Source organism: Cervus canadensis, chromosome 32 (assembly GCF_019320065.1).
Source record: "Cervus canadensis isolate Bull #8, Minnesota chromosome 32, ASM1932006v1, whole genome shotgun sequence".
Taxonomy (NCBI): Eukaryota; Metazoa; Chordata; class Mammalia; order Artiodactyla; family Cervidae; genus Cervus; species Cervus canadensis.
In genome coordinates, this window is record NC_057417.1 from 3910238 (window position 1) to 3928378 (window position 18141).

Below are 18141 nucleotides of genomic sequence, written 5' to 3' on the forward strand. Positions count from 1 at the left end.
CTCTGATTTTCCTCATGGTATTTATCCTCCCCGGGACCCTGGTTTGAACCTGGCCCCCCATCCTCCCGACAGACACCCTTGTTGGCAAACTGACTTCTTGCCAGAGAGTGCCTGGACCCCCGGCCCAGCCCATTGCCCTGGCTGTCTGCTTCCTACGTGCTGGGGGGACCCTTGGCCCATCTCTCCCCCTGGATGGGCTCCCCAAGAATAGAATGTGGGCCTTAGGTGGAGTTGTTTTTAGTCAGTCTGGGACCTGAACACGGGTGACCTATCAGGGCCCCCCCAGACAGCAGCTGCTGACGGGATGCGTGTCTTCTTTGCGCTGCAGGTGGACTTTCACTGCTGGATGTGCGGGAAGAACTGCAACAGTGAGAAGCAGTGGCAGGGCCACATCTCCTCCGAGAAGCACAAAGAGAAGGTCTTCCACACCGAAGACGACCAGTACTGCTGGCAGCACCGCTTTCCCACGGGGTATTTTAGTATTTGTGATAGGTACGTGGGTCTCTGCAGCTCCCCACGTGAACTCTGCCGATTGGGCTTGAATTGCACAGTCATTGTATCAGTAGACAGGGCGCAGGCTGAGTCGCTTCCGTTGTCAGACTCTGTGCAACCCCATGGACTGTAGCCCTCCAGGCCCCTCTGTCCATGGGATTCTCCAGGCAAGAATATTGGAGGGGGTTGCCATTTCCTTCTCCAGGGGATCTGCCTGACCCGGGGATCGAACCCACGTCACTCAGCTCTCCTGCTGTGGCAGGCAGGTTCTTTGCCACTGAGAGCTCCTGGGATGCAGGAGACAGGGTACCTGGGTGGCAGAGTCTTCTAATCCTGGATGTTGGCATTTGGGCTCAGAGTTTTAGTTGCTCCTTGAACATTTCCTTCACTCACCTGTGTTACCTGAAAAGATTCACTAGTTTGCCTGCACTGGAGTGAAACATCTTAAGATAACCAAATAGGGAAGTAAGTTCATTCAGGCTTGCCCAGATGGTCTGTGAGCCGGCAGGGAGGATTCTCTGACTCTTCACAGCCCTCTTTTCGTAGTAGATGTAAGTGTAGTTAGAAAATTTTTCAGTGAAAAGCTGCGTAATTTTGAATTGCTCCTTATTTTGTCATTGCTGTTTCTGTTTGATTTCCCCATTTAGATCCATGTGATACGTAGAATTATTGAAGATATTTTCTACTTCCTGTCCCCTCTGACTTTTTTCTACTGCATCAGGAAGGAGTGGAGTGTTTTTTTTTCCCCTGGCAATCGGTCTTTTTCATTAACTAGTGCATTTAAATAGTTTAAGGTACTTCTTTCTCTGTTCTAGATGCCAAGGCAATAAAATACTCATTTTTATTATACTCCAATATAAAAGTTTTAAAAATACTCATTTTTCTAGGATTATGAGTTTGAGCTAAAAGTTTAACACAAACCGTAAAGGTAGTGAAGAGCACATTTTAAAGATTGTTATAAGCATCGGGTGGACACTTACCAAGCTGACTTGTCCTAACAGGTATATGAATGGTACCTGCACAGAAGGAAGCAGCTGTAAATTTGCACACGGCAACGCTGAACTTCATGAATGGGAAGAGAGAAGAGACGCCCTAAAGATGAAGCTCAACAAAGCCCGAAAAGATCACTTAATTGCCCCCAACGATAATGACTTTGGAAAATATAGTTTTTTGTTTAAAGATTTAAACTAATATGCTGGCTTTTATGTATGTTACCTAATCAGGGCATTGACCAGAAAATTGAAAGTGTTCTAAGGCACGTAGCAGAGGAGCTGCAGGTTTTCTGCTTGTATTGGCGTCTCGTCCCTCCTGAGCAGCAACCCACAGTAGGTAGGAAAACGGGCTGTTGGACAGGTCTGGCCAGGCTCTCAGGGCGTCACGTGGTGAAGTGACCGCTACTGGTTGCCATCTGTTGAACAGACTTTTGGATGAATTGTGTTGGGGAAGAGGTGATGTCTAGGATGACTCCTTGAGTTGGTCCTTCAGATAAGAACCACGATGGTGAGAGAGAAACACTGTACTAGGATCAGAACACATGATGGATGAAATTCTTCACGTGTTTTTAAGAGGAACGAATTTGTCTAATAAAGTTTGCTACTTATCTGTACGTAGGTTGCTAAAAAGGATTTTCTTAACTCAGATTTTAAGCCAAATAACCATTTAACACTAGTATATGTTAAATGGGGTATTTTTCTGTATTTGTATGTTTCACTATAATAAGGGAACTGAGGATAATGTGCATTGAGACTATTTTGAAAAATAATCAGTTGACTCAAATTTTATTTCTTGGTCTTTTGCTGTTTAAATGATGATTTTGAAAGATTAAACTTGTACTGTTGGTATTGTGTAGTGTATGGACCAATATTGCCTGTAATAAAGATTTTATATATAGATGTCTTTCATTTTGTGGTGTGGTCCTTGCCTCACAAAGAATTGTTAAAACTGGGTACTAAAATCACAAGGTTAGGTCTTTTTTTTTTTTCTGGCCACTCCGTGCAGCTTGTGGGATCCCAGTTCCCCAACCAGCGAACCTGGGCCCTTGGCAGTGGAAGCATGAAACCCTAACCATTGGGTCACCAGGGAATTCCCTAGATTTTTTAAAAACACTTTTCTTTAAGCAATTAATGACAGAAGGTAAATTAGAGCAACACGGCAGCAACTGCCACTCTGTCCCACTCTCTTGAGATTCGGATTGCTAAAAGGCTTCTCTTACTGACCGACATGCTAACCCCTCTACGAGCTCTTTTGTGTTTTCATTTAGATGAACACTCAGCAAGGGGACACATGGTCAGCTAGGACGTTGGCTGTGGGACTCCACAGAGATAGCCGTCTAGGGTCGTTGTGGTTGTTGAAAGACCGCTGAAGACATGGTCAGCGCAGAGACAGAAAGACACTGTTGTCGTTCTGCTAAGTCTCCCTAGTCTGACGGCCTTCATGACGTTTTTCTTTTCCATCCTTCCAGACTTCTTTTGTGCTCCTTCCAGGGAGAATAGATGTTAAAAAAAGATATCTCTGGTGCTCTGTTTCAACCTGCAGTTTAAAAAGTTGGTTGTTTTAACCTTGGAAATCTAGGCTTGAAACCTAGTTTGGAATCCTCTGACTGGTCAAGAGGAGAATTTTTTTGATTTTCACACCCCACCTCAGAATTTTCTGTGCCTTGGCTCTCTTGCTATTCTCTGCTCTGAACCATCCCACTTCTGCCTGAGTCATCCAGTTTGTTGCTCTGGTTTCCACCTCAGAACCCTGCAGGCCACAGCCTTGGTCTCAGCACCAGGATTTACGGTTGTTCAGTCACTAAGTCATATCCGACTCTGACCCCACGGACTGCAGTGCACCAGGCTCCCCTGTCCTTCACTGTCTGACGGAGTTTGCCCAGAAACATGTCTGTCCATTGAGTCGGTGATGCTCTCTAACCATCTCACCCTCTGCTGCCCCCTTCTCTTTTGACTTTCTTTTCCAGCATCAGGGTTTTTGCCAGCGAGTCAGCTTTTTGCATCAGGTAGCCAAATTACTGAAGTTTCAGCTTCGGTCCTTCCAGCATCAGTGAATATTCAGCATCAGGAAATCAGTCTAATTACACCATGATGAAGTCACATCCCCATCCTAGAAATGAAGAGAAGAGAGTAGTAGTGGGGTGAGGGGAGGTAAGGAAAATAAGGTATAAAAGAGCAAAACTGCAATATTAACAGCATTGGGAACTAATAAATCAATGTGTCTACTTGGACAGGTTTATCTGCCTACCTCCTCCAAAGTGGATTTTTTCTTTGTTTCAGTGTTTAACAAATGGAGATACAATTTTAAAACCCCCAAATGTTACCATTTTAAAGTATAAATCCATGGCTTTAGTAGAATCCAAATGTGCTACAATCACAATGAAAAAGTGTTTTACTCCCTAAAAATAAAACCCACACCCTCCTCTGCCCACTCCCCCTGATTTTCAAGCTGTCAGTCAAGTCAAGTCGCTCAGTTGTGTCCTACTCTTTGCGACCCCATGGACTGTAGCCTACCAGGCTCCTCTGTCCATGGGATTTTCCAGGCAAGAGTACTGGAGTGGGGTGCCATTGCCTTCAGGGGATCTTCCTGACCCAGGGATCGAACCCGGGTCTCCAGCATTGCAGACAGACGCTTTACCATCTGAGCCACCAGGCAAGCTGTAGGTGACCACTAATCTGCTTTCCTTCTTATTTAAAAAAAATATTTATTTATTTGGCTGCCAGGTTGTGGCATGTGGGATCTAGTTCCTTGACCAGGGATTGAACCCAGGCCCCCTGCATCTTGAGCTCAGAGTCTTGTCTAGGGTTGTCTTAGACAAGGACAGGGAAGTCCCTAATCTGCTTTCTGCCTTTGCTAGACGTTGCATGTACGTGGAGTTATAGAATATGTGGCCTTTTCTGACAGGCTTCTTTTACTGAGTGTAATGTTTAAGAGGGCAGCAGAGGATGAGATGATTGGATGGCATCACTGACACCATAGACATGAGTTTGCGCAAACCCCGGGAGATAGTGAAGGGCGGGGAAGCCTGGCGTGCTGCACTCTGTGGAGGGCATGACTTAGTGACTGAACAATAACAGTGTTTTCAAGGTTCATCTGCACTGTAGCATGTCATCAGTATTTCATTCCTTTTAACTGCTGCATCACCCTTCATTGTACAGATCTGTTACATTTTGTTTACCCATTCCTCTGTTGATGGGCATTCAGCTTGTTTCCTCCTCCTGGCTCCTGTGAATAGGAACATTCATGTGTAAATTGTGTTGTCTGCAATGAGCTGGTCCCATAAGTCCTGAAGAGGTGTTGGGAGGTGGCAGGTAGATTTTCCTCTGCCCAGTTCTTCCACCTGTGTTGGATGTGCCTGGACAGTAGGCCGGGGCTGGAAGTGCTCACCCCTCTCCATCATCCTCAGCCTTCGTGGGTCTGCTCTTCGAGGGCTTTGACTGAGTTCCAGCGATCCCCACTGGGAAACCGAAGGACAGCATGTTCCCTGGGCAGTTAGTGCGGGTTCAAACACTCCTTAGTTGACCTGCAGAGATGAGAATATGGGTTTCCTGTCAGTACTTGTTGCAAGGGAACAAGGAGTGCCAATTCATGGGAAGACAGCTCTTCGATCTTGATATAAAGTCTCTAAGAAACAGCACCATTGTCCAGCTTTACCTAGTAGGCTCAGGGTGTGGGCTCCCTCCTGTGTTATCTGCCAACCTGTACCTTCTGAGGCACATCCTGTTTAGCAAGTAAATGCTTCGAGGCTTTAAAAATTAACAAGCAAAACAAAAACCAAGCATTAGATGTTTTAGACACACACACACACACACACACACACACACAAATACACTTCTCTGGTAGCTCAGCAGTAAAGAATCTGCCTGCAATGCAGGAGACATGGGTTCAATCCCTGAGTCAGGAAGATTCCCCCCAAGAAGGAAATGGCAACCCACTCCAGTATTCTTGCCTGAGACATCCATCCCAAGGACAGGGGAGCCTGGAAGGCTATCCATGAGGTCACAAAGAGTCGGACATGACTTAGAGACACTAAACAACAACAAATGTATACATGTTATATATATATGTATATAAGTATATATGTATATATACACACACACATATATACATATATACAATGGAATATTAACTCAGCCATACAAAAGTGAAATTTGTAGCAACTAGGATGGACCACAGTATATTATACTTAGTGAAGTAAGTCAGAAAAAGATACTATATGATATCCATTATATGTAGACTCTAAAAAGAGAAATACAAGATTCACAGACATAGAAAACAAATTTATGGTTACTGAAGGAGAGAGGGAGGGACAAATTAGGAGTATGGGATCAACAGATACAAACTACTATACATAAAATAGATCAGCAACAAGGATTTACTATATCTTCTACATAGTACATGGAATTACTGAATATCTTGTAATTACTATACCTTGGTGAATACCCAGTATCATGTAATAACTTATAATGGAATGTAATCCACAAAACACTGTGCTGTACATCTGAAACTAACATAATATTGTAAATCAACTATACTTCAATTTTTAAAAAATTTTGTTGAAACTACAGGATGTAAAATATGGGTTTTCTTGTGCAAAAAACACTGACAGAATACCAAACCAGACTCAGATTTAAGAAAGCTGATGAAGGCACAAAGTAGAATAAAATATTTGAAGCAAGTGATAGCACTGCTTTCGGAGTTACCATAGTAACTCATTTTTAAAAATAACCAAATTTGGCTTAGAAACAATAGTAAGGAGACAGTTAAAAAGAATTACAAAATTTTGGGCAGGGGAAAAGTTGTGATTATTTGCATTACACATAAAGAGCTCTAATTTTAAAAAAATTAACAAGGAATTATTTCTCTCCAATTCTAAGACAGGATTAATACCTGGGAAAAATATATGTCCCAGGTGCCACAGTGGTTAAGAATCTGCCTGCCAACATGGAGACAAAAGAGACATGGATTTGATCTTTGGGTTGGGAAGATCCCCTGGAGGAGGAAATGGCAACCCACTCCAGTGTTCTTGCCTGGAAAATTCCATGGGCAGAAGAACCTGGCAGGCTACAGGCCATGGGGCTGCAAAGAGTCAGACACGACTGAGCACATGCACAAAGAAAGATATATATGTAATCTCCCTGCCGCCTATGCAAATGCCACCACCTTGATCATGGTATGAAAAGTGGCCATAAAAGCATAGATACTGGTTGACATGGACTAGTTAAGGGTGACACAATTTAATGACTGAACAACAAGAACAAGCCTTGAAGAAGAAGAGCAGTGCAGCCTGGCCCAGATGGCCTGGTGTCACATGAAATGAATTTCCCATTGTCCATCATTGCTGGAACAGCAATGTCTAGAAAGAGGGGTAAAGGAAACATACTTTGGTCTCCTGGCTTGTAAGACACCGCCCTGCACGGTCCTAAGATATAGTGGGTCTCATGAAATAGCCTACAGGCAACAAAAGCACTTTGAACTTTATAAAGGCCTGTGCAAAAGACAGGTGTCTTATGAAAGAGTAGGGTGGATTCTGCCCTAGTGGCCTACAGTGAATGAGTACCCATGACTTTGGACTGTATTTGTTTTTGTTAGCAATATACCGTGTTAACTCAGATCTAAATAAATCAAGAGAACTAGAAATGATAAGTAAAATTAATATCTTTTTAAAAAACTAGACATGCATTTTAAAAAATTTTCTGCTTCCAACAATATTATATAAAACAATAACATAACACCATATTACTGGGTTTGTAGTAGATTAAAAAAGAGCAATAACAGCCTAAAAATGGGAGGAGGAAATGGAGCTATATTGGAGCAGTTTCCATATCTTACTGGAATTAAGTTAGTGTAAATCTGAAGTAGATTCAGAAAAAATGTATACTGTAATCTCTGAAGGGCTTCCCTGGTGGCTCAGATGGTAAAGAATCTGCCTGCAATGGGGGAGACCCAGGTTGGATTTCTGGGTCAGGAAGATCCCCTGGAGAAGGGAATGGTCACCCACTACAGAGAACTGCCTAAAGAATTCCAAAGACAGAGGACCATGGTGGGCTACAGTCAGTGGGGTCACAGAGAGTTGGACACGACTGAGCAACTAACACACAATCCCTAAATGCTGCCGCTAAGAATATAAACTGGAAAAAATAAGTTTTAAATCATTAAAGGAATTAACAGTGTTTTAGAAAAGAGCCACGTAACATAAAGGAAGGAAGTAAAGAGCAAAAAAATTGGGATTGTGAGAGGAGGTACATCGCTGGTGGCCCAGTGGCTAAGACTGCACTTTCAATGCAGGAGGGCCAGGTTCCATCCCTGGTCATGGAACTAGATCCCGTATGCTGCAACTAAGATCTGGTGCAGCCAAAAAACCCAATATTAAAAAAAAAAAAAAAAGACGTGAGATATACAAACCAAAGAGCGAAATGGCATGCGAACATGAGCTACCAACATGTTGAGCCTCCGTGGTTAACAAACTGAATGCTCCGGGCCACTCAGGAAGGTGGCCATTCCTAGAACCCTTTATCTCCCTGGAAACCTTGCCCCGGGGTTAGCACGCTGGCTTGTGGCATAAGTGACTTCTCATCTTCTGGGATTTTTGTGTGTGTTTGTTTTTTTGTTTTTCTGTGGCATCATATTGCCTTAGTTCTCTCCGCGTTTTCTTACCAGGTTTGTAGTTATTGACAGCGTAAGTCTAGTCTTCCGCTTTGGCCCCAGCGGTTGGGGCCATTCTCTTAGCTCCAGGTACACGCGTCCCAGGTATACAATCCCTTTCTGTCACTCTCAAATCACATTTCATCCTTCTCCGACTTGTCGTTTTTAATCACAAAAACTTATTTAGAAATGACCTAACGTTTAGAACATTTGGGGCAACCCCTGTGGCTCAGCTGGTCAAGAATCCGACTGCAATGCGGAGAGACCTGGGTTCGATCCCTGGGTTGGGAAGATCCTCTGGAGAAGGGAAAGGCTACCTACTCCAGTGTCCTGGCCTGGAGAATTCAAAGGGCTGCATAGTCCATGGGGTCGCAAAGAGTCGGACACGACTGAGCAACTTTCACTTTCATTAACATTTAGAGTCAGAGAGCATTTAGAGTCGGCAGAGGATCGCTGGAGCGGCTTGTTAACCAATCTGCTTTCAAGTCTACTCCTCTATTAGCCTTGTGGACGCGGTCAAGGGGCTTTTCCAAGCCTCGGCTTTCCCATCTCTAAAGTGAGTGCAGGATGCACAGACCGTTTTCCCAGGGCTGTGGTGCAGGGACGTGGTACCGCGGCGCACAGCACTTCACTGTGCAGGAAATGGACACTGGGAAAGAACAGTCCCTAAGACTTATTTAGCACTCATGACGGGCCCAGCAGTTTCCATCAAGGACCTCAGTTAACCTTCAAAGCATCTCCGTGAGGTCGGTATGCAATTCCCCAGATGTGTCGCTGACACGACTGCTGCCACAGCTCTTTTATTTTACTTTTTTTCATCACAGCTCTTTTAAACTCCCGGAGCCAGGTGGGGACTCTCCGCAGCTGCTACTCTCCGGGGCTGCTTTAGGGCAGCGCTCGATTCAACCCGCGGTAGGAGCAGCGGGACACCGAGCGCCGGCGCCTGCGCAGACTCAGTGGACGGACGGGCGTAAACGGGGCGAGCACTTGGCAACGGCGGCGTGCGCGCAGACTCCAGTGACGGGGCGGGGCCTGTGGGACTAACACGCCTCCGCGGCGGCCCTGGCGGGGGGTGGGGCCGCGCAGAGGCCACGAGCGAGGGGGCGTGGCCACGAGGGCGGGGCTTCCGGGTGGTGTCCGGCTCCGCCCTCTGCGCGGAGGGGGCGGGAGCCGCGGCAGCGGCCGGGCTGACGTGGAGGTTCGGGGTTAGCGGGCGCGGCCAGCTGCGGGATTGGGGAGCGACGGGCCGGGCCGGGCCGGGCCTTCGGGCCCTTGGCGGCGGCGGCAGTATAAAGCCGGCGACGGGGAGCATGTAATGTCGGAATGCGGAGGCCGCGGCGGCGGCGGCAGCAGCAGCAGCGACGACGCCGAGGACGAGGGCGGCGGCGGCGGCCCCGCGGGCTCCGGCTCCCTCAGCCCGGCCCCGGCTGCGTCCTCGGAGGGCCGGCTCCGCCGCGGGCTGCGCGGCGCCTCTCTCATGGCGCGCCGGCGGCCCGAGCTGCTCTGCGGGGCCGTGGCACTCGGCTGCGCGCTGCTCCTCGCCCTCAAGTTTACCTGCAGGTGAGGCGGCCCGCACCCCACCCCGGCCCCGGCCCGGCGCCCCTTGGCCCGGCCGGCGGCACGTGGCCGGCTTGGGGACCTCAGAGTCGAGGGTCGAAGCGGCCTCCGGAAGTCGGGCCTGACTTTGCCCCGGCCGGTGGACTTGACTCTCCTGCCTGCCGCATGCGGCCCTGCCCGCCGCTTTCCCTTCTCGCCGGCCAGCGAGCCCTCAGGCGAGGCTCTGAGGTGCTGCCCGGCGCCCTTTCCTCCGATTTTCGTATGGAGGAAAGGTGGGCCAGGTTCTCATGTGCTTGTCACCTGTTGAGATTTCTTGGGGGTGCACCTGTCACTTCTGCCCAAGCTGTAGGGTCCTCATTTATCACCCATTTTATTTCCCTATGCCTCGGGTAGGCGTAGACGACCATTAGCGTCCCGGACGTTGAGAATTCATGCACTCATGGATCTAACGATTATTTATCCGCACCTACTGTATGCGGACGGCTCCTCGAGGGTGAGTGATGAATATCAGAAGTCCCTGTTCTCCATTCCAGGGGGTGGTGTACAGGCAGTAAACGAGTAACCTTAACATAATTTTAGAGGGTTTCAGTAAGTGCTGTGCAGCGAGTAGAAGCGATGAGGGTGGGGCCTAAAGACCTCCCCCGGGGAGCTACATAAGAGAATCACCCGAGAAGGGGAAGGGGCCAGCACTGGGGAGATCCGGGGGGAAATGTCCAGGGAAGAGCAAACAGCAGGTGCAGAGGTCCTGGGGCAGGACAAGGCTGGTGGACTGGTGTTTTCCTGAAACTGGAAGAAAGGCCTGAGTAGGCTGGAGCTAGTGGGTGGGGTGGGGGAGGGAAAGACAGTTAATGTGTCTTGCTTTGGAAAAGGACACAGATACAAATTTTGCTTTGTGTTTTAGCGTGTCTAGTGTGTTTTAGTATTTTAGTGTGTCCACAGTGTGTCTCCTGGGACTCCCAATTTTTTTATAAGTCTGTGGTGCCACTGACTGGCATAGCGGCCACTGGGAAGATTTCAACTTGAAACATTTTTATGGAGTCTGTTAAGGACAATATGTGACCCCTGTTGTCAAAGAGATGTCAAAAGATTGGAGATTTTAGTGGAAAGAAGAAATTATAATAATTATCGCTGATGAATTAGGAGATGGGGATTGACATATATATGCTAATATGTATAAAATAGATAATAATGAGAACCTGTTGTATAGCACAGGGAACTCAACATAATGCTCTCTGGTGACCTAAATAGAAGGGAAATCCAAAAAAGAGGGGATCGTGGCTACATATGGGCTTCCCAGGTGGCTCAGTGGTAAAGACTCCACCTGCCAGTGCAAGAGATGCAGGAGATACGGGTTTGATCCCTGGGTCAGGAAGATCCCCTGGAGAAGGAAATGGCAACCCACTCCAGTATTCTTGCCTGGAAAATCTATGGACAGAGGAGCCTGGAGGGCTGCAGTCCATGGGGTCGCAGAGAGTTGGACACGACTGAGCGTGCGTGCACACAGACACGGAAGTATATGTATAGCTGATCCACTTCGCTGTATAGCAGAAACTAACACAGCACTGTAAAACAACTATACCCCTGATTAAAAAAGTCATATAAAAACCAAAGTAAACAAAAAACCTTTTTGAGCACTTGCCGTTGTGCCAGGTGCAGCCTGCCCGCTGGGTTTCTCAGCCTTGGTACTGTTGATATTTTGACTCAGATAATTCTTGTGGTAGGGGGCTGTCCTGTGCATGCTGAGATGTTCAGCGGCATCCCTAGCCTCTACCTGCTACCTGCTCTTACCCCCCACTCCCCACAATATGACAATAAGAAATGTCTCCAGATGGTACCTGATGTCCTCTGGGGAACAGAGTCACCTGTTTGAGAACTACAGATTCCATGAATGCATTTATTTATTTAACACGTGACCTGAGAGTCTGTTATGGATCACTTAAGTCACCCAGTAAAGTCTGGCAAGAGATGTGCGCGCACACACAGACACACACACACACACACACGCACACACACGCGCGCACATACACACACACATGCACACACACACACACACACATTCTTACCCTTCCAGTTTACACAGGAAGGAGTGGAGCTTTGGCCATGTTGCAAAACTTGCGCCAGTTCACTTCCACCTAGTGAGTGGCTGAGCTGGAATTTGAATCCTTTATTGTCAGAAACTAGGCTCTTAACTGTGTTCTGTGTCACGTCCTGCACAAGGGAATTACACAAAGTATTTTACAAGGTAGAATATGGCAATGTGGTATTCGAGTTCAGATTAGGAAGAGAGGTTCTCTCTCCTCCAAGGGTAGAGAGCTTACTTGCATCAGTGTGTCCATTTATAGCAATAAAATGTGTTTTAGTGTTTTCTCTGAGAGAACGAGACTTAGTAGATAGGAAAGTCCTTTGAGATTTCAGGAAGAAGTGTAAGTCCAGTTAATGGAGCATGCTGAGCGAGATCCCACCTGCTTCAGGCAAGGAGAATGAGCCAGTGAACAGCCTGTTTGCCTGTCCAGCTTCTTTCTGTGCCACAAATTTCACAGTCTTTTAATAGACTCAAATTGATTGTTTGATAATCTCCTTTGATTGAATGGTGTCATGATACTACTTTATTGTTCTACAACTGACTCTGACATTTCTGCCGATTTTTTCCGATTTTGCTTTTAAGATCTTGTGTGTTAATGAGGACAGAGGCTTAAAGGAGAGTAGAACTTTTTTTTAAGTTATTTTTTATTAATAGCTCCAGACCTGAAATAAGACAACCCCCTTTAGTGTCTTAATTGCTTATTTTTTAAAAAAGAAAAAAGGTTGATTTGGGGTTGAAACACTATTAATAATTAGTTGTGTATTTCTGAGCACTTAATCTCTGTCCTGTGGAAACACAGTGTAAACAGTGGCTGACTTTATTTTTCTGGGCTCCAAAATCACTGCAGATGGTGATTGCAGCCATGAAATTAAAAGAAGCTTACTCCTTGGAAGGAAAGTTATGACCAACCTAGACAGCATATTAAAAAGCAGAGACATTACTTTGCCAACAAAGGTCCGCCTAGTCAAGGCTATGGTTTTTCCAGTGGTCATGTATGGTTGTCAGAGTTGGACTATAAAGAAAGTTGAGCATCGAAGAATTGATGCTTTTGAACTGTGGTGTTGGAGAAGACTCTTGAGAGTCCCTTGGACTGCAAGGAGATCCAACCAGTCCATCCTAAAGGAAATCAACCCTGAATATTGACTGAAGCTGAAGCTGAAACTCCAATACTTGGGTCACCTGATGTGAAGGGCTGACTCATTGGAAAAGACCCTGATGCTGGGAAAGATTGAGGGCAAGAGGAGAAGGGGACGACAGAGGACGAGATGGTTGGATGGCATCACTGACTCGATGGACATGGATTTGGGTGGACTCTGGGAGTTGGTGATGGACAGGGAGGCCTAGTGTGCTGTGGTTCATGGGGTTGCAAAGAGTCGGACACAGCTGAGGGACTGGACTGGACTGGACTGGACTGAACTGAACTGAACTGAACTGAATCTCTGCCTTAGCTGCCTTTCTATGCATTGAATGTCCATGACTTCACCCTTCCCTTTTACCCTGCATTGTGGGTGTGTTTTTGTGGGGAAAAGTTATAAGTATGTATTTGGGTGTCTGTCTGTTATCTCTGTTGTTCAGTCGCTCAGTCACCTCTGACTTTTTGGGACCCCATGGACTGCAGCACGCCAGGCTTCCCTGTCCCCCATTATCTTTCTATGTGTATATATTCATTTTCCTTTATTTTGTTTTGTAAGCTCAAAGCTGCCTCAGATCCTTTTTGGACGGAGGTATAGAGCGTGAGTCTCATATAAAAATTGGGAGTTGCGACAGGACTTCCTTGTTTGCAACCAGTTCTTTGAGTTTTTTGGTACCTGAGACTTTGGCTTCAAAGCTGCAGGAAATCTTTCATCTCCTATAGTTTCTCAAAAACAGTAGCAAGTTTAGGAGTTAAATGGCAACTCACGAATGCTTCTGTTGGGGCAGAGGCATTATGGGTTTCTCTGACCTGGTTAATGTTTGCTTTTTGATGGGCCACGGGCCTGTCTGGCTCGTTTACTTGAGGAGCTGGCTCATCAACAGTACTAGGTTGATGATTGTCCTTTGTTTGATTTGTCACAGACCTGCATTTTCCCTCCGTTTGCGTAATTAACTCTGACCACCAAATTTGAAGAGTAGAAAAATAATACCTCCAAAGACTTTTGGACTTGCCGAGAATGTGTCAGCTTGCCTCAGGGCCTTCCCTCTGGGTGACTGCCTTCCTGTCACTCACATCTCAGCTTAAAAGACACCACCCTGAGCACCACCCTATGGAGGAGCTTCCGGGTGCCTTGCCGCATCTCCGTGTTGAATTCTCCAGCGAGCATGATCATTTTGTATGGCTTTATGTCTGTTTACAGGTTTGCTTGTTTGCATGTCTTCTTCCCTGAGAAAGGAAGCCCCTTGAGAACAGGTGGCTGCTCCTATAGCCTTAGTTCCGAGACAGCAGTGCCTGAAGCCCAGTAACATTTGCTCAGTGAACTTTTTTTTTTTGAATTATTGTGTAAGTGACTGAGTTTTTGGGGTTATGAAGATGTTTTACTTAGACAAAGCTCCCTGATTGCAGAGTTAAAATATTAGTGTGAGTGCCTAAATAGGAGATTTGCTCTGACTTTTTAACTTTATGATGTTAATAATTTTTGGTTAAAATGAGGAAGCAATATATTTAAAACTGTCTTAATTCAGGAAGCTGACACCTTCTAGATGTAGAGAAGGGTTTGTACTCTTTTCCTTAAACTAAATGACCCAAGGATCTTAAGAGTAGCTTTGGCCTTGAGTATTTGTAGGATTTCTTTTTTTTTTTTGATTTGTGTATTTGTAATCGAAGGACGATTGCTGTACAGTATTGTGTTGGCTTCTGCCGTACGTTAGCATGAATCAGCCACAGGTACACACATGTCCCCTCCGTCCGCAGCCTCCCTCCCACCTCCCACCCATCCCACCCCTCTTGGTTGTCACAGAGCCCTGGGTTGAGCTCCCTGCATCACACAGCAGATTCACACTGGCTATCTGTTTTACATACGGTAATACAGGTTTCAGTGCTACTCTCTCAATTCATCTCACCCTCTCTTTCCCCCACTGTGTTCACAAGTCTGGTCTCTATGTCTGTGTCTCCATTGCTGTCTTGCAAACAGGTTCATCAGTACCATCTTTCTAGATTCCATATATATGTGTTAATATGTAGTATTTGTTTTTCTCTTTCTGACTTAACTTCACTCTGTATTATAGGCTCAGGGTTCATCCACCTCATTAGAACCGACTCAAATGCATTCCTTTTTATCGCTGAATAATATTCCATTATATTACACTATAACTTCTTTACCCATGCATCCTTCAGTGGACATCTAGGTTGCTTCTGTGTCCCATTACTGGGCATATACCCTTGAGAGATCATAGCTGAAAAAGACACATGTATCCCAGTGTTCATTGCAGCACTATTTACAATATCTAGGACATGGAGGGGCTTCTCATAGCTCAGCTGGTAAAGAATCTGCCTGAAGTGCAGGAGGCCCAGGTTTGATTCCTGGGCTGGGAAGATCCCCTGGAAAAGGAAATGGCGACCCACTCCGGTATTCTTGCCTGGAGAATCTCATGGACAGAGGAGCCTGGCAGGCTACAGTCCATAGAATCACAAGAGTCAGACTCGACTTAGCGACTAAACCACCACCAGGACATGGAAGCAACCCAGATGTCTGATTTCTTTTTTGGTTCTAAGTGTCTGTCTGCTGCGTATCTCAGAGCTGGCAGCATGTTCCTACCTGTTCCTGCTTCTTGCTACTTTGCTTGTACTGAGAGACCAGATGATCAAGTTCATTTGAACACATATAAAGTTAGAACAGAATAAAATGGTCCTTAGAATCGTTCCTTGTAATGCAAGTGTACTTTCTGACATTTTTCATTCAGATTAATAATATATGTCTGTATGGATTTATGTTTAATTTGCTTTCACATATATTCAAATGAGGTGAGTAGGGTAGGTTTGTTCATTTCACAGATTACTGATCTTTGCAGTCCTGGGAGCTGCTAAACAGTGAGGATTTATCAGTGAAAAAAAGAGCCAGGGTCCTTACTCTTATGGAGTTAATAAACAGGTAAATAAGTAAGTCACAGATTATGGTGAGGGCTGTTGAAAGCAACTAATAGGATTCCGAGAGAAAAAAAATTGGGAGAATCATCGGAGCAGTCCTCACCAAGGAGGTGACCATCAGCCAAACTTGTTTCTCATCAACGCTATTGTACTATAATTACATTCGGTAAAATTCACACATTTTACATACGTAGGTCCGTGGCTTTTGGCCCATGTAACCACCTCCATCCTTTAATTCCTTGTCCCCAGAAACTTTCCCCAGTGCCCTCTGCAGTCTGTCTTCCTTGCCCTGCTCCCAACTCCAGACCACCGCTGATGTGGTTTATTTCATTACAGATTAGTTTTGCCTGTTATGGAACTTCATGGCAGTGCATTCATATTATATGTATTCTTTAGTGTCTGACTCAATGTATTTTGAAACTCCTCCAGTTATAGTATGTATCGTTTTTTTAATTACTGAGTATCGTTTAATTGTAAGAACACACAATTAAATTAGTTTATTTGTCCTTTCACCTAATGATTTATTACAATGTTTCTGTGCTTACTGTGTATGTGGTTTATCTTCTCCCATCCCTGTGGCTTCATGCTATGTATGTCTTTATGTTTAAATGCTTTTAAAGAGCATATGGTTGGGTTTTGCTTCATTATCCAGCCTGGCAATCTCTTCCTCTTAATTGGGTGGTTTAGTCCTTTTATATTTAATGTAATTGTTGATGTGGTTGGGTTTGTGTTTACCATCTGGCTGTTTGTTTTCCGTTTATACTTTCTGGTTTTTCTTCCTCTCTTGGTCTTTTTTCTGCTCACCTTCCCGCCTACCTCCCCCCACCCCCCACCTGGTACCGCATGGTCTGCCGGAATCTCAGTTTCCCAACCAGGGACCAAACCCAGGCCCTCAGCAGTTTGAAAGCATGGAGTGTCAACCACTGAACATCTAGGAAATTCCCTGTTTTCGATTCATTGAATTTTCGTAGGGTTCCATTTTTATTTCCTCTCTTCGTTTCTTTTTTTTTTTTATTAGTTGGAGGCTAATTACTTCACAACATTTCAGTGGGTTTTGTCATACATTGACATGAATCAGCCATGGAGTTACATATATTCCCCATCCCTATCCCCCCTCCCACCTCCCTCTCCACCCGATTCCTTTTCTCTCTTCGTTTCTTAGCTAAGCTGCTCTAATGGTTTTATACTGTTTTAACCCAGATGTGTGGACAGCTCAAGAGTGTTGACAGGGGCCCGTTAACCTGATGGGATGCTGCTTCAGCCCAGACCTTGTTGTCTTGGCTCTGGCCACTTGTTTAGTTTTATTTTCTTTCTTCCCCTGACCTTCTGTGAATCTTAAGTACATACTTAGGAAACCTGTTTTCCAGTTAAATGGGCAGTTGCTTTGCTATTCATCTTTATTAACCTTTGGATCATGGTACATACATACAAATGGAGATATCTACATTATTATTACTTTTACCTGAGTGTCCTAAGTACGGGCCAACCGCAGCTAATGAACTTAATGTGAGTGGACTGTAAGCATTTCCCATGCCTGTTAGTGGTGCCACGTATGCTCCCTCCTCTTGATTATGAGCAAACTCACTGGTGGCTCTGAAACCCTGGACGTCAGTGGCTTTTGTGGAGAGCAAGGCTACAGAGAAATAAGGATGGAGTCTTTTGGGTGGGGGAGGCAGGAGTCTGGATTATTCAAAGACATTCTTCTCGTCTGCTCTCCACTGCCCTCCCACCCCACACCCGGGGCAGACAGTGTTAGAGAATGTTTTTAACATGTCATTTGAGTCTTGCATTCTCTCAGTCAAATCTTGCCTGCGCTTAGCACAAAGTGCTGCTTTTATCCTCCAGGCCAGTGTTTGGGGAAGTCCCTTTCCTTATTTAAGAGAAGACTTTTCTTTTAGCCTTTGTTCTCTTTCTACACAGAACTGTTGTTAGAAGAAGATAAACTAAACAATCGTGTCTTTGCTCTTTTTTTAGTCGAGCAAAAGATGTGATAATTCCAGCAAAGCCACCTGTCAGCTTTTTCTCCTCGAGGTCTCCGGTTCTTGACCTCTTCCAGGGGCAGCTGGACTACGCAGAGCACATTCGCCGGGATTCGGAGGTCGTGCTGCTGTTCTTCTATGCTCCATGGTGTGGCCAGTCCATCGCCGCCAGGGCTGAAATTGAACAAGCAGCGAGTCGGCTTTCAGACCAGGTAAGGTGGACATTTAGCCTGACCATCAGATGACTGGCAGTCCAGGTGCATGGCAGGTTCTGCCCACAGAGACACCTTTCCCAGATGGCTGATTTTGCCAGGGTGAAGGCCAGGGGCCTT

General features: G+C 45.7%; 2 protein-coding genes and 1 long non-coding RNA gene across 6 annotated transcripts in view; 2 read left to right on the forward strand and 1 right to left on the reverse strand.

Moving 5' to 3' along the window:
* ZC3H7A (zinc finger CCCH-type containing 7A) overlaps positions 1 to 2384 on the forward strand; it is a 37666-nt gene extending 35282 nt beyond the window's left edge. Inside the window, exons 22-23 of the mRNA XM_043455275.1 lie at positions 329 to 492; positions 1494 to 2384. Of these exons, the coding sequence (XP_043311210.1) occupies positions 329 to 492; positions 1494 to 1683 (354 nt within the window). The 3' untranslated portion in view covers positions 1684 to 2384. The remainder of the gene's footprint in view (positions 1 to 328; positions 493 to 1493) is intronic.
* Positions 2385 to 3464: 1080 nt separating this feature from the next.
* Positions 3465 to 8437, reverse strand: LOC122432948. The gene is made up of 3 exons (XR_006266984.1): positions 8143 to 8437; positions 4873 to 5008; positions 3465 to 3594 (listed from the first exon to the last, which is right to left on the reverse strand). It is a non-coding gene; the product is annotated as an uncharacterized LOC122432948 (long non-coding RNA).
* Positions 8438 to 9311: 874 nt separating this feature from the next.
* The window catches only part of TXNDC11 (thioredoxin domain containing 11), a 59693-nt gene continuing 50863 nt past the window's right edge, over positions 9312 to 18141 (forward strand). The window contains exons 1-2 of one of the 4 annotated variants that reach the window (XM_043456691.1): positions 9312 to 9690; positions 17805 to 18021. In XM_043456691.1, coding sequence (XP_043312626.1) covers positions 9446 to 9690; positions 17805 to 18021 — 462 coding nt within the window. In that variant the 5' untranslated portion in view covers positions 9312 to 9445. Of the gene's footprint in view, positions 9691 to 9944; positions 10181 to 17804; positions 18022 to 18141 lie in introns of those variants that run through there. The other 3 variants (XM_043456689.1, XM_043456690.1, XM_043456692.1) reach the window with 3 other exon arrangements.